The 25,210-nt window shown below is 37.3% G+C and overlaps 1 protein-coding gene across 5 annotated transcripts in view; it reads right to left on the reverse strand.

The window, feature by feature from the left end:
• The window catches only part of MRE11 (MRE11 homolog, double strand break repair nuclease), a 77,972-nt gene that overhangs the window by 27,764 nt on the left and 24,998 nt on the right, over positions 1 to 25,210 (reverse strand). For all 5 annotated transcript variants that reach the window (XM_074015085.1, XM_005579376.4, XM_045371157.2 and 2 more), the window contains exons 10-14: positions 23,367 to 23,447; positions 19,571 to 19,697; positions 13,023 to 13,123; positions 11,565 to 11,738; positions 8,423 to 8,485 (exon numbers count right to left, since the gene is read on the reverse strand). In XM_074015085.1, the coding sequence (XP_073871186.1) occupies positions 8,423 to 8,485; positions 11,565 to 11,738; positions 13,023 to 13,123; positions 19,571 to 19,697; positions 23,367 to 23,447 (546 nt within the window). The remainder of the gene's footprint in view (positions 1 to 8,422; positions 8,486 to 11,564; positions 11,739 to 13,022; positions 13,124 to 19,570; positions 19,698 to 23,366; positions 23,448 to 25,210) is intronic.

Raw genomic sequence — 25,210 nt, forward strand, 5'->3', positions numbered from 1 at the left:
CTCCTAGGAAATAATAAGAAAAAAACTTACAAAAAATAGCTGTTATTTCTGGGCAGTAAAATTTTAGGGTGCTTTTGTTTTTTGTTCTTGAGTATTACATATTTTCTATATTACGCTTTTTCTAAAAAACTAGTTTTATAATCAGAAAAAACATGAGCAACAATCTCTCACAAATATATGGTAAAGAGAATTAAGGGCTGGTTGTGGCGGCTCACACCTTGTAATCCCAGCACTTTGGGAGGCCTAGGTGGGTGGATTGCTTGAGATCGGGAGTTAGGGACCAGCCTGGGCAACATGGCGAGACCCTGTCTCTACAAAAAATACAAAAACAAACAAACAAACAAAAAAATTAGCCAGGTGTGAAGGCATGCGCCTGTAGTCCCAGCTACTTGAGAGGCTGAGGTGGGAGGATTGTGCAAGCCTGGGGGAAGCAGCGGGGAGGGGAGTTGTTGCAGTGAGCTGAGATTGCACCACTGCACTTCAGCCTAGGTGACAGAGTGAGACCTTGTCCAAAAAAAAAAAAGAAAGAAAGAAATGGAAGAATTAAGGAGAATATATCAATTGAAAGCCTAAGAAGGAATAAACACCTTAGGACCAAGAACATGCCATGCATTCTTAATTTGGTAAGAATCCATTTAGAAAAGACAAGGTTGAGACTTAACCAAATATTCTAACTCTAAAATGAATAGAGACTTAAGATAGAATAGGGGGCCGCCGTGGCTTAAGCCTGTAATCCTAGCACTTTGGGAGGCCGAGGTGGGTGGATCATGAGTTCAAGGGATTGAGACCATCCTGGCCAACATGGTGAAACCCCGTCTCTACTAAAATTACAAAAATTAGCTAGGTGTGGTGGCACGTGCCCTATAATCCCAGCTACTTGGGAGGCTGAGGCAGGAGAATCGCCTGAACCCGGGAGGCAGAGGTTGCACTGAGCTGAGATGGCGCCACTGCACTCCAGCCTCGCAACAGAGCGAGACTGTCTCCAAAAAATAAAATAAAATATAAATAAAAGCAAATTTGCCTTGATCTTCCCTTAAACCAATCAAAAGGTAATAAGAGAATAAAAACAAAATACAATTTCCATAAAATGAGAAAACAGTTCCAACCCCCAAACATACAAACTCTTCTATAAAGAAGAGTTAATGAATATGACAAATATTTGACCTGGCTAAGGGAGAAAGGTGAGAAGAGTTTCAGGTATTGTAGAGCTCTCCAAAATTGATATATAAATCCCAATAGGACATGACAGCAGTCCCTCATGCTTGGAATGGCAGTTCTGGGTCTAAGAATAGTTGACCAGAACATTGCTAAGCTCTGTGATACCATGAAGTAAGGAGACCCAGGGCTAAATGAGGAGATGTGAACAAGGCGGGCAGCGTAAAGTGGGAGTGAAGTGGCAACTTCATGACGAGATGATCTCAGTTGAGGTGAAATCACAGCTAACTCACTACATGCAGGGTTCAATATGGCATTACAAGCCAAAAGGAAAACACTTTAGGAAATACAACAAAAAATATAAGAAACAACAGTGATTTCAATTCATCTTTCCTGTCCCACATAAAATACAGTTAATCCTCATTATTCATTAATTCTATATTTGCAAATTCACTTACTTGCCAAAATTTATCTGTAACCCTAAAAATCAATACTCACGATACTTTTGGCATCATTTGTGGAGACGCACAGAGCAGTAAATATTTTGAATTGCTTGACACACACATTCCCAGCTGAGGCTGAACAATGAGCCACTCTGCCTTCTTGTTTCCACTTGTGTACTTTAAATAAGGGTTCTTTCTGTGACAGTCAGTCATGCATTGCTTAATGATGGATGCCTCATGAGAAATGTGTCATCAGGTGATTTCATCATCATGCAAACATCATAGTATGTACTTATACAAAGCTAAATGGCATAGGCTACTACAAACCTAGACTATAGGAGATAGCCTATTGCTCCTTGGCTACAAACCTGTACAACATGTTACTATACTGAACACTGCAGGCAATTATAACACCATAGCTATGTATTTGTATATCTAAGCATATCTCAAAAGAAAAGATATAGTAAAAATACGGTATCATAATCTCATGGGACCACCACTGGATATGCAGTCTGACATTGACCAAAATGATGTATGTGGCACATTATTGCATTTTTTGCATTTTCGCACTTTTGCTTTGGTAACGTGGTGTTTAAAATGACCTCCCCACAACATGTTTAGTGTTCATTCCTACATGCAAAAAGGCTGCAATATGACTTTTGGAGGAAAAAATGTACATTAGATAAACTTCATTCAAGTATAAGTCAAAGTGCTACTGCCTATGAGTTCGATGCTAATGAATCATACGTTAAATACAGTATCTTTAAACAGAAACACATTAAAAAGATCATGTATTGATCAGCTGACGAAAACATTACCAGTGGCTCACAGAAACCTAATTTTGTATTTCCCCTAGGAGCAATGATTCACTATTTGCTAATTCTGTGCTGAAAGTGACTTTATACAACAAAACTACCACAAATAACAGGAACCAGCTGTATGTTTTTAGAAAGTAGACTTAAGAGAAAAAAAGATGACCTAAATCACATAATTAATAAGATAGATTTAATTGATAAATGTTGAATTCTATACACTGAAAATTAATAATATACTTCAAGACCCCATGAAACATTTTAGCTGATATATAACAGGGCGCAAAGAAAAATCTCAATACATTTTTGAGAGGAGAAATAAATTTATCACACTGTCTAATCATCCTGCAATAAAAAATTAATAATAATAAAGTAAAAACCTGCTTCCTGAAAACAAACCAGTCAAAACTATAAAACAAAATGAAAGTTGTGGAACATCTAGAAAATCATAACAAGAATATTGCACATCACAACATATGAGAGAGCTAAAGTAATGCTTATAAGAAAGCTATAGCCTGCTAAGAATGAATGTAAATAAGTTAATTCTGTATTCAAAAAGTTAGGAGAAACAATATAAAGCCTATCCAAGTATTAGAATGAAGATAAAACCATATATTAATAGATTTTAAACAAAAACACATTAGAATGGATAAATATAAGCACTGGTCCTTTGGGACAAAACAATAATAATATTAATAAAAATTACAAACCTTTAAAGAAAGGAAGAAAACACAAATACACATCATTAGAAATAAGAGGGGATGGGCGTAGAGGCTCACATCTCTAATCCTAGCCCTACAGGTGTAGAGGCTCACATCTCTAATCCCCATACTTTGGGAGGCCAAGTCAGGAAGATCACTTAAGCCCTGGAGTTAGAGACCAGCCTGGGCAACATAATGAGACTCTGTCTATAGAAAAAAAAAACTTAAAAATTAGCTGGGAGTGGTAGCACACTACAGAGCGAGATCTTGTCTCGAAAAAAAAAAGAAATAAGAACGAGAGGGAAGACCCAAGACTTATGAGAGAATAGTCAATTCTAAACAATCTGGAAAATGAATAACTTAATCTGATCCAAGAGGGGGAATAAACCAATTATCAAAGAAAATTTTGAGAAAATTATTAAAAGAAAAATACTCCCAAAAAAGGATCACAATCAGAAAGTTTCATAGGTAAATTCTACCAAACTTTCAAAAAACAGATAAGCCCACTGCTATTTCAAATAGTGCCAGAGCATACAGAAAGGCAGCTTCCAAACTGTTTTCACAATGCCAGCATGACTCAGTACTGACAAAGAACTGCATACACAAAAAGAAAATTACAGAATCTTATTTATGATTATGAAAGCAAACAAAGACTCCAGAAGCATATGGAAAGACCAATATATCCATTACCAGGGGATTTACAAAGTGATACCAAGATATGTCGATAATAAGCTATGCACATAATAACATAATTCACTATATTAATATAACAAAGAAAAAAAACCCCACAAAATCAGAACCATGTAATTCACCAACCATTCCTGATTTAAACAAATAAGCTGAGGAATAAGTGGATACTTTCTTTATGTGTCAAAAACCCTAAATATGCTATATTATGATGTGTATGTATCCAGAGAGAGAAACAGAGGGCACACACACACAAATGTGTTCAAGTGAGTGCTCTTACAAATTAATTAGAGAAAGACCAATACTTGGCCGGGCGCGGTTGCTCACGCCTGTAATCCCAGCATTTTGGGAGGCCGAGGCAGGTGGATCACCTAAGGTAAGGAGTTTCAGACCAGCCTGACCAACATGGTAAAACCCTGACTCTACTAAAAATACAAAAATTAGCTGGGCATGGTGGCACACGCTAGCTACTTGGGAGGCTGAGGCACGAGAATCACCTGAACCCAGGAGGTGGAGGTTGTAGTGAGCTGAGATCACGCCACTGCACTCCAGCCTGGGTGACAGAGTGAGACTTTGCCTCAAAAAAAAAAAAAGACCAATACCCACTCAAAAGAGAAAACGCGACCATGTGTTTCATATAAATACAAATGATTTATAAACATAAAAATTACTCAGACTCATTAGTTTAAAAAAGTAGTTATGAATTAAAAACAACAGTAGGAAATAATTTCTTACCCCTTAGACTTGTAGAGATCAAAAGATACAGTAATACATCATGATGGTAAAGATGCACTCCCAAATACTACTGGTGAGAATATAAACTAGTTAAGACATCTTTGGACTAATGTGGCAGTATCTAGCAAAATTTAAAATAAATATGCCCTATTATGATGACTTCTTGGAATCAATTACTAACCATCATTTCTAAATTTTGTATTTTCTCTTTGTCTAAATACTGTATCTTCTTTTTTATCATCTCAAATATTATATTCAAATTGTATTTTAACTCTACCTTTCCTATGAAAACCAGAGTTTACTGTAATCTTTAGAATATATTACTTCTAAGAGCTTAATTCATGAGTGCAGGTCTAGAGCCAATGGCAAAAATGTTTCCATATACCTTGTGAGATTTGAAAATATACTATCCTACTGTTACACTTTTATTGTGGTAAAATATACATAACATAAACTTACTTTTTTTTTTTTTTTTACCATTTTTAGGTATAGTACAGTGACATTATGTACATTCACATGGTTATGCAATCATACCCCCATCCATCTACAGAACTCTCATCATCCCAAACTGAAACTCCATACCTATTCAACAGTAACTTCGCATTCCTCCCTCTCCCCAGTAACCACTATTCTACCATCTGTTTCTATGAATTTGACTACTCTAGGTAGTCATATAAGTAGAGTCATATAATATTTGCCCTTTTGCATCTGGCTTTTTTCACTCATGTTTTCAGAGTTTCATCCATGTTGTAGGTGTATCAGAATGTCATTCCTTTTTAAGGCTGAATAATACTCCATTGCATGCACATACCACATTTTGTTTATCCATCTATCTGTTCATGATCAACTGGGTTGTTTCTACTTTTTGGCTATTGTGAATCATGATGCTATGAACACTGGTGTACAAATGAGTTCCTGCTTTCAATTCTTTTGGTTATATACCTAGAAGTGAAATTGCTATATTACATGATAATTCTATGTTTAATTACTTTAGGAACTGCCATCCTGTTTACCTCAGTAGCTGCCCCATTTTTCATCCCCACCACCAATGTATATGGTTCCAATTTCTCCACATTCTTGCTGGAACTTGTTATTTTATGGTGTTTTAATAATGGCCATCCTAACGGGTGTGAAGTAGTATCTCATTGTGGTTTTGATTTGCATTTCTCTAATGTCTGGTGATCTTCAGTGACTTTTCATGTGCTATAATTTGTAAAGCTTCTTTGGAGAAATGTCTATTCAAGTCCTTTGCCCATTTTAAAAATTGGGTTTTTTTGTTATTGTTACTGTTGAGCTTTAGAAGTTTTAAAAATATATTCTGGTTATTAATCCCTTATCAGATGTATGATTTGCAAATATTTTCTCCCACTCTGTGGGTCACTTTTTCACTGTTGATAGTGCCTGGTATTGTATTTTGAAAGAAGGTATCAACCCACCTCAAATTCAGGTAGAACATAAAAAATCAGAGGCCAGGTAAACTAAGGACTATGGATAAGACCAAGAACAGTTTTTATATTTTTAAAGGGCCATTAATAAAAAAACAGACAAACAAACAAAAAAAACCCACAAGAATATGTGATAAAGACCATACATGGCCTGCAAAGCCTACTGGTTATTGTTTGCTCTTTTATTCAAATACAAATTTATCATTAAAAAAAAAATTTGAGAGTTTTTCTATGTGAACAAAATACTTTTTTTTTTTTTTTTTTTTGAGACAGGGTCTCGTTCTATCACCCAGGTTGGAGTGCAGTGGCATCATCTTGGCTCACTGCAACCTCTGCCTCCTGGGCTCAAGTGATCCTCCCAGTTAAGTCTCCTGAGTAGCTGGGACTACAGGTGGGAGACACCATGCCTGGCTAATTTTGTATTTTTTGTAGAGATGGGGTTTTGCCATGTTGCCCAAGCTGGTCTCAAACTCTTGAGCTCAAGAGATCCACCTGCCTCGGCCTCCCGAAGTGCTGAAATTACAGTTGAGTCACAATGCCCAGCCTAAAAGACTTTAAAGCATAATGTTTTTTCTCCAAATAGGAGAGCTAATAGTCTTGTCAGTGTAAGTAATTTAAGCATGGTGCTAGGATTCATATTCTAAGCCCAATGACTCTGCAAAGCTGTGAATTACAGCTTGGCAGAGTGTCAGACTCCATTACCTAAGTTCTAAATAGTATGCTGAAAACGAAAAAATATACATAATATCCTATGGTATGCTGAAAAATTACCTAGGAAGCCCCGATTACATTTTAGTCTTAAAATAAAGCTGAATGTCTGAACTCATATGTTATTTCTTCTGTAAAACTCCCATTTGAAATTTGCCAGAGCCTCTCCTACCTTCCTTGTATAAGACGTTCACTCTTACTCTTTTAAAAGCTTAATGAAAAATTGAGGTTTGTGGCTTCAAACATGAAGAACTCATTCAAACATAATGAAATATTTCTGTACCCTGTTAAATTGAAAGGGTTAATCAAATTTAAGCTGGATATTTAAGAACCAGGAATCATTTCTTCCTAGCATTATTCTTGCGATTTGGCGAACTATTTCTATTTTAAGTGCACCTTATAAGATGAATACAAATATAATAAACATGGTAAGGCATTTCTAATCTACAGCTTCTTTTCCTTAGCTTCCAAAAAACAACCTGTAAAAGATACAGTGGTTGCAACCATGCATATTTCAACAGTGATTCTGATGTGTTGCATGACAGTTTTAGAAGTTTTTCATTTTTAGAAAACCATCCATTTGCAACGCACCAAATTAATATTATAATAATCTAAAATTCTGATAGGACACAGGATGATAGAAAAGTCTACACTTGGAGTCAGAAATATGTTCAAATTCTAGCCCCACTCTATGACCTTGAGTCTGGTCTGAATCCTCATTTATAAAATGGGCACCTAGGAAAAGTAGTTCAACAAATATCTTCTTTACACAAATGTCTCTTATCTACTAAAATGAGAAAATCTTGTGGATACAGACCATAGCTTTTTTATATGTACAGTCCTAATATAAAGCAGAATATCTAACCCATAACAAGGACTACACAAAATGTTTGCTGAATGAAAGCAATCAAGACAAAACTAACAGTACATCATTTATAAGATAACTTTTAAATACTAGACAGCAATCATAAAACACGAAGGGCAATCGGAAAATAAGAAAATACATTTCAATCATAAATTCAACAAGTACCAGGTAGAAGCCCCAAATTTAAGTTAATGATTGCTAACTTGTAGTTTCAAACCTGCAACGAGACTGAGAAGACAGCGATGATGGTGCTTAAGCTAATTTTAATATTTTAGAATAGATAATATAAATTGTCTATTTACCCATGCTTGCTTAGTCATGGTTAACATTGCTAACCAAAACACTTTAAGTTTCTTTTTTGCCCAAAATAATATCAGCTCAGTAAGATAAGATTTTATCTATAAGATGCTCTGCTAACGAACAGATATTATTTTGAGTAATAGGGGCTTTTGTTGTATATATCCCCACACACATACAATTGAATAGGTTTTATTCATTTTTATTAATTTATTTTAGAGACAGGATGTCGCTCTGTTGCCCAGGCTAGAGTGTGGTGGTGCAATCATAGCTCACTGCAGCCTTGAACTCCTGGGCTCATGCAATCCCCTCTAACCTTAGCCTCTTGAGTAGCCAGGACTACAGGTGTGAGCCACTGCACTTGCTAAACAGGTTTTAGACAAAAGCAAAAGGGAAAAAGAGAGCAGAATATTTGTAGGGTGAACCGAAATCAATCAAAGGCAGCCATCCTAAGCCAACCCCAGCTCACTCCTATCCACCAGACCTATGGACTGACTATTCTAATTAAACCTACTGGTTATTCTAGTTTAAGAAAGTGACATATAAACACAGGAATTTACAGCAGAATAATTACCTCACGGACTTCATCATCTTCTTCATTAGTATTTTTTTGTCTGCTCTCTCTGAAACGACGTACCTAGATCATAACAGAGTAAATCACAAACATGTTGCCTATTCCAGTTATGTAAATATAAAACAAGGGGCTACAATTAAGAAATGCTTTATGTTATAAAACTTGCAAATTTAACAACCTGTCTCAAAAGAGTAAATAAATCATATTTTTCCAATTATTAACATTAAAATTGCACAATGTACTCTTAAAAAAAAAAAACTCATATTGACCAGAAGCAAAATTGTATTACCTGCTGCCAAAATGTTTCACACCACTGAAAAAGTCTTTCTGACTGTAGACGAAAAATTCTAATACCCCATGGGTGTTACACTTCAGTAAACTAGTTAAAAACAAAAATATCTCCTTGACAAGGCTTGAAATATTTATTACATTGCAAATCACTCTCATGCACCTGGCTGCAAGACATCCAGGAGGCTCTGTGAAATGGGATCTGAAGTGGGTGGCCCCTGAAGATCCATTTTTATCAACAGTTAACTCGTGAAGGTTTGCTGAGCATGGTCCTGGTATCAAGAAGGAGACTACAGGTTTCTTTTTTAATGGTTCCTGCTCACAAGGCTCTTATTATACAGCTATGTTTACATTCTTTAAGCCTATTTATTTAATAATCTACTCAGCACATATTTACTGAGCACCTTCAATGTGCCACATACTACCACAGAAACTGAGAACACAATTATTAACAAAACAGACAAAAACCTGCTCTCATGGAATCTATAATCAACTGATTACATGGGAGAGGGAACAGCAAATAAGACTCCAATGTAAGAGACTGGAGCAACGAGAGGAATCAACAAGACACCGAAAATATGCAGCCAGTGAGGCAGGAAGATAACAAGAGTCTGGTATCCTGAAATCCAATAAAAAACAAGTTTCAAGAGAAGGTCATGGGAGATGTAAGATAGAAAACTGACAGTGGATTTAGCAATGGCAGTCACTGGTGATCCTGACAAGTGCAGCTTCACTAGAATGATGGGATCAAGAGCCTGAGTGGATAGATTTAACAGAAAACGGAGAGAGAAGAATGAGGCAGCAAATACAGAAATCTCTTTGAAGCGATTCTGCTCTAGAAGAGGAACAGAGAGCAGTAACTAAAGGAAAATGGGATTGACAGTTTTGTTTCTTAAGCTGAAAGAAATAACAGCATGTTCGTTATGATTCAGTAAAGGAAAAATACAAGAATAACAATATTTTAAAAGATCACACAGCATTTAACAGTGCCTACGTAATATGTAGCATACCAAAGGTGCTAAGCCATTCATAGAAGAGAAATGAGAGTCAGAGTGGAAACATTGAACAGGCGCTATGTGTCCGACAGTATCCTAAGGATTTTACATGGATTAATTCTTTTAATCCTTACAACAACCTTGAAGAAGGGCCTATTACCATCACCATTTTATCCTCAGATGAGGATACTGAGGGATAGGTGGGTTTAGATAACTCCATGATGGGTACACAGCTAATAAGGGTTTTGATTTTGAACATGGGTGTCTGGTCCAGAGTCACCATGACTCACACACACTCTCTCTCTCTCTCTCTCTCTCTCTCTCTCTCTCTCTCTCTCTCTCACACACACAACACACACACACACACACTCCACACAGACTTTGCTGCTCAGGAGTCATGATGTCACTCCAGGTGGGGATGGTCATGTTTTATATCTGGTATGTACCTGAGAAATCTATTTATGCTATAAATTAGCAAACCCAACACATTCAGAGTCATAGAGTGAATGGTTTTAGAGTGTGAACTGCCTGTCCTACCTCTGGAAGTACTTGGTATTAAATAATACTAGTAACACATTGACACCATAAGGCTTTAAGAGAACCATGTTAACAAAAAGCACTAAAACAAGGGAATGAGTTGTTTTTTTTAAAATAATGTTGTTTTGTTCTTCTGCTTAGGGAGAATCTGGGAAATACAGAAAGTGATCCCCTGTAATAAAACTACCTTGACATAACTGTTGATAATATATCTGGGATATTTTCTTTATTTACATGAACATACACGATTACATATAAAATAAAAATAATTGAGATTATACTATGCAGTTCATCTTTGAAATCCTTTTCCCAATTAACATTAGATTAGAAATATCTTCTCATGTTCTTCCAAAATGTCATTTTTAAGGGCTGTATAAAATTTTATATGGTATATGCACCAACATTTATTGTACCAAAACATTTCCAATTATTCCCCACTATGAACAACACTGAGATGAATCACTCCATACACAAATCTCTATCTCACTATTTTCGTAGGGAAATTTCCCAGGCTGAGTTAAAGGGTAAATCTTAAGCCTCTTAATATACACTGCCAAACTGCTTTTCAGCAAAGCTATTCAAAAGTAATACTACTACCAGCAGTGTGCTAGATACTATTTTTCTCAAATTGCTGCCAACTTGACAAACAAAAGATGTATTTCAGTTTCTTTGATTATCCTAGGCTAAACACCATTTTCATATGCTTATTAGCCATTTACATTTCTTTTATGAACCACCTACTCATGTCCTTTGTTCATTATTCTATCAAAATGTTTAATTATTTGTAAGATTTCTAAGAGCTCATTAAGATTATATTAAGAATATTAACCTTTTTTTGCCCACATACAAATATTTTCATGTCAATATCTTTTAATTTTGTTTTTTGACAATGTGATATGCAAACATTTAAAATTTCTATGTAAAGTCTAGACAGCTTTTCCTGTAATTCTTCCACTGTATCTTGTTTAGCAGAAATTTTCTAGATGAAATTCAAGATCTCAATCAAAACTTACTAAAAAAATTAAAATGAACAAAAGTTAGCATCCTATAAGGTTCATTTTAAAGCCCTTTCAGGATCTTCAAGAGAAGATACTACCCATGGGGAACAAAACACTTACTTAGTACCAACCATATGCAAGACTCTGTTCTAGGCATTTTCTACATTTTCTAATTTAATCTTCATTTTATCAATTCAATTTTATAAATGAGAAAAACTAAACAAATCAGAGAGGTTAAATAGTGATTTACCAGAAAAAAATCTCAGAGCTACTCTTAAAGAGAGACTATTTAAATACACCTAGACACTCAAATTAGCTACTTACCTCCTCATCGATTTTGTCCTCTAGGGCATCAATATGACGTTCTTTAAGAAATCGCTGTGTTTTTTCCAACTGGTATTTCACTAGTTCCTCAATGGCATCTTTCTCCTCCTTGTCCACAAATTCTTGTACTGCTTCACCCATCCCTCTTTCTGTTAGTAGTGAGAGCTGCACATTCTATAAGATACAAATCACTGGATGCAGAAATAGTATTTATTCTTTACAAAATAATTATAGATGAGCAAGGAAAATTACCAAGTATGTTACCATAGAAAAACTATAATGAACAGTTGTAGTTAAGCCTACTAATATCAGGAATCAGAAAAAGCAAAGTCAAAACCAGAAAAGGGAGAGGAGTACAGGACAGGTGAAATGTAGAGGCCTGATGGCTAGGATACGGAGTTCAAAAATGGCAGCTATGATGAATAGAGATGAAATTAACCAGTGTGGTAGGCAAAATAAGAGCCCCCTAAAGATGTACATGTCTTAAACTCTGGGACCTGTGAATACATGGCAAAGGGGAATAAAGGTTGCTAATCAGCTGTCTGTAAAATAGGAAGACTATCAGAGACTATACAGGTGGGCCCAGTGTAATCATAAGGGTCCTGAAAAGCAGAAGAGGGAGGCAGATGGGAGCTGGAAGGAAAAATAACTCTGGGGAAATGGTTAGAGAGATATAACACTGCAGGATTTGAAGATAAAAGGGGATCAAGAGCCAAGGAACATAGTGGGCACCTCTAGAAGCTGGAAAAGGTAAGGAAATGGATTCTCTCTTAGAGCCTCCAAAAAGGAAGACCGCCATGCCAAAACTTGATTTCAGTCCTGTGTAAGATTTCTGACCTACACGACTGTAAGATAATAAATTTGTGTTGTTTTAAATCACTAAGTTTGTGGAAATTTGTTTCAGCACCAATAGGAAACTAATACAACTGGAGGATCTTAGAGTGGCATATACTCATGACAGTAAGTTTCAGTGGCTTCACCATCATGTGGCTGTCTTTGTTTGTAGAATAATTCTGAAATTACATCCAAATGTGAGAAAACTAAATCTGGATTGAGATCTTTGCAATAGAGATATAATTAACATTAATTAAACACTAATTTTCTTTGATGTGCAGCAACTGCAAATGAATGTAAATGTCACCCTGAGTTTCACTTAAGAAGGTCCCTGATTTAAGTTAAAATTATTCATTTAGTTTAATAATTGCAACAGAGATACAAAGAAAGAGAATAACAACATCAATAATAACAGCTATATTAATAACAGTATTAATAACTAACATTAACCACTAATTATCCCTGCTGTGCGGCAACTGCAATTGAATGTAATTAATTGTCACCCTACTTCATAGAAACATTCTGAGGATTCATTTTGTTTAAACTATCAACTAAACATATCCTAAATTAAAATCTGTTACTATAGGGTAGCCATTTTTCAAAATGTGAACTGTAAGAAATTACCTTCTCTGCAGTTTGAAAATACTGTTTTACAAGATCTTCTACCCTTAAAGTTGTTCCTTCTGAAGGTTTTGTGATAAGCTTCCCAAAGTTTATCTCTTCTCCTAGAAAAAAAGAAGTATATCAAAAAATAGCTTCTATCATAATGTTAAAGTGCCCATACTCATTGCAGTTGTCAGTGGAGAAGGTAAGGCCAAACTTTATCAACTGCCAGCTTGCTCAACATGGTAAATTTTGAGGCAAAACAAGCCATTTTTGTTAATAGCCACAGTCTTTTCTCCACAGTCAGTATTTCTTGTCCATACCTCCAAGATAGGTGTCTTGTAGCTGTTCTCACTGGGTGAAGCACAGACTTCTGGAGGTCCTCAAGACCCATTCAGGAAGTAATAACGTCAAAAATACTTTCATAATAATCCTAAGATGTTATTTGCCTTTTTGCCACCTGCCATCATTGCTACACTGATGATGCAAAAAGCAATCGTGGGTACTGCTAGTGCCTTGTGATGGGTCAAGGTAGTAGCATAAAACTCTACTATGAACAGTAGACACGACCATGTACTCATAGCTCAATACACAACACCATTTTCACTTAAGAATGTCTCTGATTTAACAGCTAAAATTATTAATTTAATTAAATCTCAGCCCTTGAGCACATATCTTTTTAACATCCTGTGAGACAAAGGGGAAGTATGTTTAATGCACTTCTGCTGCATTACTAAGCAAGATGATTGTCTCAAAAACAGTAGGCACAGACTAGAAAGAGCACTCGGTAGGAAGTTAGGAAGCACAGAGTCCAGTATTTGCTCTGTCAATAACCCTTGTCAGGTAAATGCATGTTAAATGTCTATATGTAAAAACATAGGATCCCTGCCCATAAGAAAAATGACTATAATACAAGGTGGTAAGTGCTCTCAAGAGTATAACACATAGAGAAAAAGCAATTAATTCTTTTCAAAGAAGGCAGAAAATCATGTATAGGTATCAAATGCAGCTGTCATTTGAATCAACACATCCTTCTAATCTATGTACAGTTTATTTGTTTTGGTTATTATTAGGATTGTTTCCTATGCCTATAAATCTGCTTATCCTTTCTATCATGTTATAAACAAAGAAACAACAATAGACCTCTTTAAAAAAAAAAAGTTTTCAGAGAAAGTCTTCCATTTCTTTTTTGATATCCACAGGTTGAAAAATTATGACTATCTAGCCCTTTCCTAGCCAAGGGAAGCGGTGACAGACGGTACCTGGAAAATCGGGACACTTCCACCCTAATACTGTACTTTTCCAACTGTCTTAGCAAATGGCACACCAGGAAATTATATCCTGCGCCTGGCTCTGCTGCTCCCACACCCGCTGAGCCTTGCTCACTGCTAGTACAGTGGCCTTGGGGAGGAGTGTCCACCATTGCTGAGGCTTGAGTAGGTAAACAAAGCAGCCTGGAAGCTCGAACTGGGTGGAGCCCACCGCAGCTCAAGGAGGCCTGCCTGCCTCTGTAGACTCCACCTCTGGGGACAGGGCATAGCTGAACAAAAGGCAGCAGAAACTTCTGCAGACTTAAACGTCCCTGTCTGACAGCTTTGAAGAGAGTAGTGGTTCTCCCAGCACGGAGTTTGAGATCTGAGAATGGACAGACTGCCTCCTCATGTGGGTACCTGACCCCTGAGTAGCCTAACTGGGAGACTCCTCCTAGTAGGGGCCGACTGACACGTCATACACCCAGGTGCCCCTCTGAGATGAAGCTTCCAGAGGAAGGATCAGGCAGCAACATTTGCTGTTCTGCAGTATTCACTGTTCCATAGCCTCTGCTGGTGATACCCAGGCAAACAGGGTCTGGAGTGAACCTCCAACAAACTCCACAGACCTGCAGCTGACTGTTAGAAGAAAAACTAACAAACAGAAATGAATAGTATCAACATCAACAAAAAGGACATCCACACCAAAACCCATCTGTAGGTCACCATCTTCAAAGACCAAAGGTACACAAAACCACAAAGATGGGGAGAAACCAGAGCAGAAAAGCTGAAAGTTCTAAAAATCAGAGCGCCTCTTCTCCTCCAAAGGATCACAGCTCTTTGCCAGCAACAGAACAAAGCAAGACGGAGAATGATTTTGACGAGTTGACAGAAGTAGGCTTCAGAAGGTCGGTAATAACAAACTTCTCCGAGCTAAAGGAGGATGTTCGAACCCATCGCAAGGAAGCTAAAAACCTTGAAAAAAGATTAGATGAATGGTTAACTAGAATAAACAGCGTAGAGAAAAATTTAAATGACCTGATGGAGCTGAAAACCATGGCACGAGAACTATGTGACACATGTGCAAGCTTCAGTAGCCGATTCGATCAAGTGGAAGAAAGGGTATCAGTGATATATATGCACCGATACAGGAGCACCTAGATTCATAAGGCAAGTCCTTAGAGACCTACAAAGAGACTTAGACTCCCACACAATAATAATGGGAGACTTTAACACCCCACTGTCAACATTAGACACATCAACGAGACAGAAGGATAACAAGGATATCCTGGATGTGAACTCAGCTCTGCACCAAGCGGACCTAATAGACATCTACGGAACTCTCCACCACAGATCAACAGAATATACATTCTTCTCAGCACCACATCACACTTATTCCAAAATTGATCACATAGTTGGAAATAAAGCACTCCTCAGCAAACGGAAAAGAAGAGAAATCACAACAAACTGTCTCTGAGACCACAGTGCAATCAAACTAGAACTCAGGATTAAGAAACTCACTCAAAACCGCTCCACTACATGGAAACTGAACAACCTGCTCCTGAATGACTATGGGTAAATAACGAAATGAAGGCAGAAATAAAGATATCCTTTGAAACGAATGAGAAGAAAGACACAACATATCAGAATCTCTGGGACACATTTAAAGCAGTCTGTAGAGGGAAATTTATAGCATTAAATGCCCACAAGAGAAGGCAGGAAAGATCTAAAATCAACAACCTAACATCACAATTAAAAGAACTAGAGAAGCAAGAGCAAACACATTCAAAAGTCAGCAGAAGGCAAGAAATAACTGAGATCTGAGCAGAACTGAAGGAGATAAAAACACAAAAAAACCCTTCAAAAAAATCAATGAATCCAGGAGCTGGTTTTTTAAAAAGATCAACAAACTTGATAGACCATTAGCAAGACTAATAAAGAAGAAAAGAGAGAAGAATCAAATAGACACAATAAAAAATGATAAAGGGGTATCACCACCGATTACACAGAAATAGAAACTACCATCAGAGAATACTATAAATACCTGTACGTAAATAAACTAGAAAATCTAGAAGAAATGGATAAATTCCTGGACACATACACCCTCCCAAAACTAAACCAGGAAGAAGTTGAATCTCCGAATAGACCAATAATAGGCTCTGAAATTGAGGCAATAATTAATCGCCTACCAACCAAAAAAAGTCCAGGACCACATGGATTCACAGCTGAAGGCTACCACAAGTACAAAGAGGAGCTGGTACCATTCCTTCTGAAACTATTCCAATCAACAGAAAAAGAGGGAATCCTCCCTACCTCATTTTATGAGACCAGCATCATCCTGATATCAAAGCTTGGCAGGGACACAACAAAAAAAGGGAATTTCAGACCAATATCCCTGATGAACATTGATGCAAAAATCCTCAGTAAAATACTGGCAAACAAAATGCAGCAGCACATCAAAAAACTTATCCACCAAGATGAACTTGGCTTCATGCCTGGGATGCAAGGCTGGTTCAACATACGCAAATCAATAAACGTAATCCATCATATAAACAGAACCAAAGACAAAAACCACATGATTATCTCAATACACACAGAAAAGGCCTTTGACAAAATTCAACAGCCCTTCATGCTAAAAACTCTCAATAAACTAGGTATTGATGGGATGTATCTCAAAATAATAAGAGCTATTTATGGCAAACCCACAGCCAATATCATACTAAATGGACAAAAACTGGAAGCATTCCCTTTGAAAACTGGCACAAGACAGGGATGCCCTCTCTCACCACTCCTATTCAACATAGTGTTGGAAGTTTTGGCCAGGGCAATCAGGCAGGAAAAAGAAATAAACAGTATTCAATTAGAAAGAGAGGAAGTCAAATTGTCCCTGTTTGCAGATGACATGATTGTATATTTAGAAAATCCCATCATCTCAGCTCAAAATCTCCTTAAGCCGATAAGCAACTTTAATAAAGTCTCAGGATACAAAATCCCTGTGCAGACCAGGCGCAGTGGCTCACGCCTGTAATCCCAGCACTTTGGGAGGCTGAGGTGGGCAGATCACAAAGTCAGGAGATCGAGACCATCCTAGATAACACGGTGAAACCCCGTCTCTACTAAAAACACAAAAAATTAGCCGGGCGTGGTGGTGGGTGCCGGTAGTCCCAGCTACTAGGTAGGCTGAGGCAGGAGAATGGCGTGAACCCGGGAGGAGGAGCTTGCAGTGAGCCAAGCCCCTACCACTGTACTCTAGCCTGGGTGACAGAGCGAGACTCTGTCTCAAAAAAAATAAATAAATAAAAATAAAAACAAAATCAATGTGCAAAAATTACAGCATTCCTACACCAATAACAGACAAACAGAGAGTCAAATCATAAATGAACTCCCATTCACAATTGCTACAAAAAGAATAAAATACCTAGGAATACAACTTACAAGGGATGTGAAGGACCTCTTCGAGGAGAACTACAAACCACTGCTCAACGAAATAAAAGAGGATGCAAACAAATGGAAGAACATTCCATGCTCATGGATAGGAAGAATAATATCGTGAAAATGGCCATACTGCCAAAGGTAATTTATACATTCAGTGCCATCCCCATCAAGCTACCAATGACTTTCTTCACAGAATTGGAAAAAACTACTTTAAAGTTCATATGGAACCAAAAAAGAGCCCGCATTGCCAAGACAATCCTAAGCAAAAAGAACAAAGCTGGAGGCATCATGCTACCTGACTTAAAACTACACTACAAGGTACAGTAACCAAATCAGCATGGTACTGGTACCAAAACAGAGACACAGACCAATGGAACAGAACAGAGCCCTCAGAAATAACAACACAAATCTACAACCATCTGATCTTTGACAAACCTGACAAAAACAAGTAACAGGGAAAAGATTCCCTATTTAATAAATGGTGCTGGGAAAACTGGCTAGATATATGTAGAAAGCTGAAACTGGATCCCTTCCTTACACCTTATACAAAAATTAATTCAAGATGGATTAAAGACTTAAATGTTAGACCTCAAACCATAAAAACCCTAGAAGAAAACCTAGGCAATACCATTCAGGACATAGGCATGAGCAAGGACTTCATGACTAAAACACCAAAAGCAATGGCAACAAAAGCCAAAATTGACAAATGGGATCTAATTAAACTAAAGAGCTTCTGCACAGCAAAAGAAACTACCATCAGAGTGAACAGGAAACCTACAGAATGGGAGAAAATTTTTGTAATCTACCCATCTGACAAAGGGCTAATATCCAGAATCTACAAAAAACTTAAACAAATTTACAAGAAAAAATTTTAAAAACCCCATCAAAAAGTGGGTGAAGGATATGAACAGACACTTCTCAAAAGAAGACATTTATGCAGCCAACAGACACATGAAAAAATGCTTATCATCACTGGCCATCAGAGAAATACAAATCAATACCAAAATGAGATACCATCTCACACCAGTGAGAATGGTGATCATTAAAAAGTGAGGAAACAGCAGGTGCTGGAGAGGATGTGGAGAAATAGGAACACTTTTACACTGTTGGCGGGACTGTAAACTAGTTCAACCATCGTGGAAGACAGTGTGGCGATTCTCCAAGGATCTAGAACTAGAAATACCATTTGACCCAGTCATCCCATTACTGGGTATATACCCAAAGGATTATAAATCATGCTACTATAAAGACACATGCACATGTATGTTTACTGTGGCACTATTCACAATAGCAAAGACTAGGAACCAACCCAAATGTCCATCAATGATAGACTGGATTAAGAAAATTGGCACACATACACCATGCAATACTATGCAGCCATAAAAAAGGATGAGTTCATGTCCTTTGTAGGGACATGGATGAAGCTGGAAACCATCATTCTGAGCAAACTATCGCAAGGACAGAAAATCAAACACTGCATGTTCTCACTCATAGGTGGGAATTGAACAATGAGAACACTTGGACACAGGGTGGGGAACATCACACACCGGGGCCTGTCGTGGGGTTGGGGAAGCGGGGAGGGATAGCATTCAGAGAAATACCTAATGTAAATGATGAGTTAATGGGTGCAGCACACCAACATGGCACATGTATACATATGTAACAAACCTGCACATTGTGCACATGCACCCTAGAACTTAAAAGTATAATAAAAAAAGATTGCTATCTAATTTTCAGAAGACAAGAGAATTATTCCAACTGTCAATTTAAGACATTACGATCATATTAAAACATCTTCCATTACTGTGATACAGATTTTCCTAAAGATTCATTCACAAATCCTATAAGAACATTTTTTTTAACTTGTAAAAATAACTAGCTTACCTGTTTTTTCCTTTTGTTCTCTATGCCTGAAAAAATGGATAATGTCTTTTGGATTAGCTACCCGATCCACAAATTTCTGGCTAAAGCGAAGAACACTGAAAGGTTCAAAACCTCCACTATAGTCCACCTGAAAACACAGAATAATCTATGAAGGCTAGGAAACAACAATTTGCCAATTTTAAAAATACATACTAATCCTTCAGTATTCAGTATTTATGCTTGATACTTTCAAATTTATGAATTAATTTTCTACAGTAGCTCATGGTGGAGCTATATCATTTATCCTATTGAGAAACTAATGTTTGAAAAGTTTATAAGCATAAGCAAAATACTTTGTTCGACAGAATCAAGGTATTGCAATAATTTCCACAATGCAGAATTACATCTCCCCCTGATAACACTAATAGTCTAGGTAACTACCGGGCAAACCATCTGAAAAGGAGACAGAATTTCTAAACAATTCTCTGAACTTTTAAAACAAACAAACAAACACACACCAAAATAAAATACTAGCCCTAGATACATTAGTAAATTGGTCTATCATCTTAGAGATGTGCCTCACAGTAATGACGAATGCTAGGAAAATCCAGGTAATAAAGAATCAAATCTGTGAGCCTTGAGAAATGACTACCTCCAAAACATGGTATCTCACTGAAACTGAGAACTTTTCTCAAGGTAGGCTCTTTCTACAGAAGTCTGTAGTAGTCAACAGACCTTTACAAAGACAAATATCACCTTTCTTTCTCAGAGATATGTTCTTCTAAACTAGCTGTTCCCAAAGCACGCTCTGGGGACCAGCACTGCACCACCTCACAGCTTATCCAGACTGCTCCCTAACTGAAGCGCTCCTGCTTTCACTCATCATCACTATCGCTAACGTTTTTTGTTCATTTATTTGATATTTGTGTATTATGTCTCTCTTCACATCTCTATCTCCTATAAGCTCAACGAATTCAAAACCTCATCTGTTTTATCATCCCTGTATCCTGTAGCATCCATAATAGCAGGTACTCAACAGGATTTAGTCAATGAATTCACGAATGTCTTTTGGTCAGTACAATGCAGTTTTGTAATATTACTTATATGACAGTATGTGCTGTTTTATGAATGAATTCGTAATTTACTGTGCTTAGGAAAAGAAATGCCAATTTTCTATTAAAGTCTGGTTAGTTCTAATGCTGTTAGGCAGACACAGATGAGAAAATTGGGATCGTCTGCCATAATGAAAAGAACTATGTGATTCCCTTAAAGTAATTATTTTTATATGACCCAAACCATTCTTTTTTTTTTTTTTTGAGATGGAGTCTCTCTCTGTCACCCATGCTGGAGTGCAGTGGCACAATCTCAGCTTCCTGCAACCTCTGCCTCCCAGGTTCAAGCGATTCTCATGCTTCAGCCTCCCAAGTAGTTGGGATTACAGGTATGCGCCACCATACTTGGCTAATTTTTGTATTTTAAGTAGAGATGGGGTTTCGCCATGTTGCTCAGGCTGGTCTCGAACTCCTGACCTCAGATGATTCAGCCACCTCGGCCTCCCAAAGTGCTGGGATTACAGGCATGAGCCACCATGCCCAGCCTTACTCAGATCATCTCTACAGCTACCATGTTATAAAAAAGAAAATACTAAATGCTAAAGCTATTAGGTCTCCCCTTCAAACTTCTCATTTATAAATGTTTGGTCATTAACAAATTTTATTGGATTTCCTCAACGTTCTAGGTATGCTGTTCAGGGCCAGGGATACAACCATAAATAAATACAATCCTGGCTGCCAAGAAATTTACAAACTGACTGGGAAGACAAACATGTAAACAGATCATTGGAAGCAGAATGTGAGTGAGTGGTGCTATAAAAGGTATGAACAAAGTTGAATGAGGACACAAAGGAAGAAGCATGTTCTCTGTGGGGAGGTCAAGAAAGGCTTCTTTGAAGAGGGAAGCTTTAGGTGAGTGCTGAAGAAGATATAGAGAAAGGAGAAGGGAAGTGTGTCTCATGCAGCAGGATCAACATGGACAACGGTTCTGGTGAAATAAACTCCACTGTGCCCAGGGAACAGTAGCTTTTGGTCCACTGAGACGAGCTTTGGATGTGATGGAAGGAAAAGGAGGAGCTGAAATGTTTGGTTTAGATCAGATCATGTAGACCCCTGAATGCTAACCTAAAAAAGTTTAGACTTTTTCCTGTTAGTGCTAGGGAACAATTACGTTATTTTTAGCAGAAAAGACATGCAAAACTGTGTTTTACAAAGATCATTTTGGCATTAGTTTGGAGACAGAAGGAAACTGGAGGCAGAGTCCTGGTAGGAGGCTGCAGCAATAGGCCAGGAAGTGTTAATAAGGGCTTCACTATGCCAGCAACAGTGGGATAAAGAAACGGGACCAGATTACCTACTGTGCACCAGACACTACTTAATCCATTTAGATCTCATAAATCTATGAAGCATTAGGTTGGTGCAGAAGTAATTGCAGTTTTTGCCATTACTTTCAATGACAAAACCCGCAAATACTTTTGCACCAACCTAATACAAACCAAGGGATAAGAGATGCAGTTGCTCAAGGTCATACAACTAGTGGCTGGGCCAGAATGAAGCTCAGGAAGTCTGGCTCTAGACTATACTCTTTACCTCCACAGTCTACATCCCAGGACTTCTCAAATTTTAATGAACCTATACATTTCTTGGAGATTTTTGTTAAAATACAGTGGGTTCTGATGCAGGGTCTGAGACTCTGCATTTTTAACAATTTCCCAGGTGACAACAACATTGCTGGTTTAAAGACTATACTCCTCGGTACCAGGCCTCAGGGGCCCGGAGGTATAGAACAACAAGGAGGTCTACATGAAGATTTTGAAGTCATCACTCTACTGGTGGTCATTAAAGCTGTATGCCTACACTGAAAAGACAGCTAACTATGAGATGGGAGGGATACAGATAACTCAGAGAATGTCCAAAGGTAATTCAGCAGGATGAGACATGATCTATTGGATTTAACAATTAAAGGTCATCTTTTCCACTGGATATGGTGAAGTCAGAGCCTTGGTTATAGTGAACTGAAGAAGAGAAAGTTAGATGAGAGATATAGGTCATATAATTTTGCTTTGAAAGAGAGTAAGCAACATGGGGTAGGAGTTAGGAAAAGGGAAAAGCATAGTGGTAAAGAACAGGTCTGTTGTTGTTTCTTTGTTTATAACACGATAGAAAGGATAAGCAGATTTATAGGCACAGGAAACAATCCTAACAATAACCAAAATAAATAAACTATACATAGATTAGAAGGATGTGTTATGGGGAAAAAAAAATAAGAAGAGGAAGCAGAAGAAAGTGAGTGAAATCAGGAGCACTGATTTCACTCAGTGGAAGTGGGAAGTGTCTTCCCACTCTCCTGATTTCACTCAGGAGAGAAGGTAGGGGCTGCAATCTTGATGGTAGGGCCTCAGTGAGGTGACACGGAAGCAGACTAAAGGGAGATAAGAGCACATGCCACATGCCCAAGAAACTGCGAGAAGGCCAAGGTGTCTGGAATGAAGTGAGTAGAGGAGGTAGTTAAAGATGAAGTCAGAGAGCTCAGCCAATCTATTAAATATAACAACAAATTATTTAGAAAATGAGAAAAGTAACCAAACCTATCACTTAAACTGTGATTAACTCAAATCCTTATACCTTTGTTTTTGCCTCCAATGGTGATTGCTCTTCTGATTACTATGAGCATTCTCCTCACTACTTTTCAAAGAAACCATGTAAACTGTACATTACTATGCTTTGAAAATTAATAATACTCAATCTGTATAAATAGGACTTACTCGCAGTCGTACAAGAGGCTTCTCTGGCTGGCGAGAATTACCCAGACGTTCCCGTTCAGCATTTTCAAGCATTTCTTCAATCTCAAAAATTTTAAAAAGATTAAAAAATAAAATAGTAAATTGAGTTTAGCTTGGTTGAATAGCAGCTTATTACCACAGGAATTTTCCTGAACTACATAATCATCTTTATGACACCTTTTCAAATATACCTTCTTGTAATGCTCCTTTAATACTATTCCTTAATGTTTTACTTTCATGAAAGTTCTTTATAATTTTTCAATCTCTAAAGTAATTCTTTTAGAATAAAATTTAAAATATTACTACTCATGTTTCAATTTTCTACTCATGTTTCAATAAGGCTTTCCTCATCTTACCAACTTAAAACCAAGTAAGTCTAGTTTTTGCAGTCATATGATCCATGGGAGACTCACCAGAAGACTTAGGGATCTATAAGCAAGGACTTTGGATTATTTATCTTGGAAGAGTTCAAGGTAAAAGAAAATAAGACTGATGTTTTCAAATATTGGAGTTGTCTCATACTCTGAGAGGACAAGATTATAACATTTTAGACTTGAAAGAGATCTGAAGACAAAAGCACTTGTTCTATATTGTTCTTAAGGGGAAAACCAAGTTACAAGGAGACAGTATTAGATTCTTTTCATAAATGGTTGTGTGCATAGTGATTAGATATCTTCAGATGGCCAACTTCATAGTTGAACAATTCTAGTTCTCAGAAAGTTCTTGTGTTGGAACAAAAACTGCCTTCTTATAACTTGGTTCTGATCTCAAGAACAATACAGAACAAGTGTTTCTGTACTCAGATTTCTTTCACATCTAAGATTTTATAATCTTGTCCTTTAAACTGTCTGTAACAATGAAGTCCAACAGAACTTTCTGTAATGTTTTTATGTGTGCACATTCAATTTTTTATATGTGCATATTCAACATGGCTGCCAAAACCACATGTGGATATAGACTACTTGAAATGCGGCTAGTACAAGTGAGAAACTGAATTTTAAATTTAAATGTGATTAATTATATATAAACAGCCACATGTGCTAGTGACTACCATATCAGACAGCACATAGAAAATCTATAAGAACATGATCTCCTAGGTCAATTATTTCAATCCAACAAGCATTTATAGAGCATCTTTTTGCCAGGTACTAGGACAAGTGCTGAGACAGAAAAGTAAGACATGGGCCCTGTCCTCAAAGAGTTCAGAAGAGACTCACATGCTTATAAATAATAATATAACTTAACTAAGTACAATAATAGAAAGGTACATAAAATACAGCGACAACAGAAAGTTATGTGCACACCTGGTGTTTAAAATGAACCTCTATTACTTTAACGTCACCAGCATCTACTTTCCTCCCTGGATTCATGTCACCAAAGCCCACAGGATTTAGGTGAAGTTCATACAGTGGACCTCAATCAGAGGTGATTTTGCTTCTCTAAGGACATTTGGCAAGGTCAGTAAACACTGATTGTCACGACCAGTTAGAAGGGGTACTACTGGCATCTAGTGGGTACAAATCAGGGAGAATACTGCTAAACATCCGAGAGTGCACAGAACTGCCTCCCACAATAAAGAATTATTAGTACAAAATGTCAACTAAGCCAAGGTTGAAAAACGCAGGGCTGACTCCAGGGAAGGGCACATGACTCAGGCCTGGATCAATCAATGCAAAAGCAAGTAATGCATTTTCTATCTCTTTGCCTTGAGAGATTGGATTTAGGGATGCCAGAATCTTAACCTACGTTTGAGTTTCTGGAGTCAATCATCTTGAAACAAGCACACTTTTAGTTACGTGAGTTACACATTGCTCAAAAAACTGTGA

Source organism: Macaca fascicularis, chromosome 14 (genome assembly GCF_037993035.2).
Source record: "Macaca fascicularis isolate 582-1 chromosome 14, T2T-MFA8v1.1".
NCBI lineage: Eukaryota > Metazoa > Chordata > Mammalia > Primates > Cercopithecidae > Macaca > Macaca fascicularis.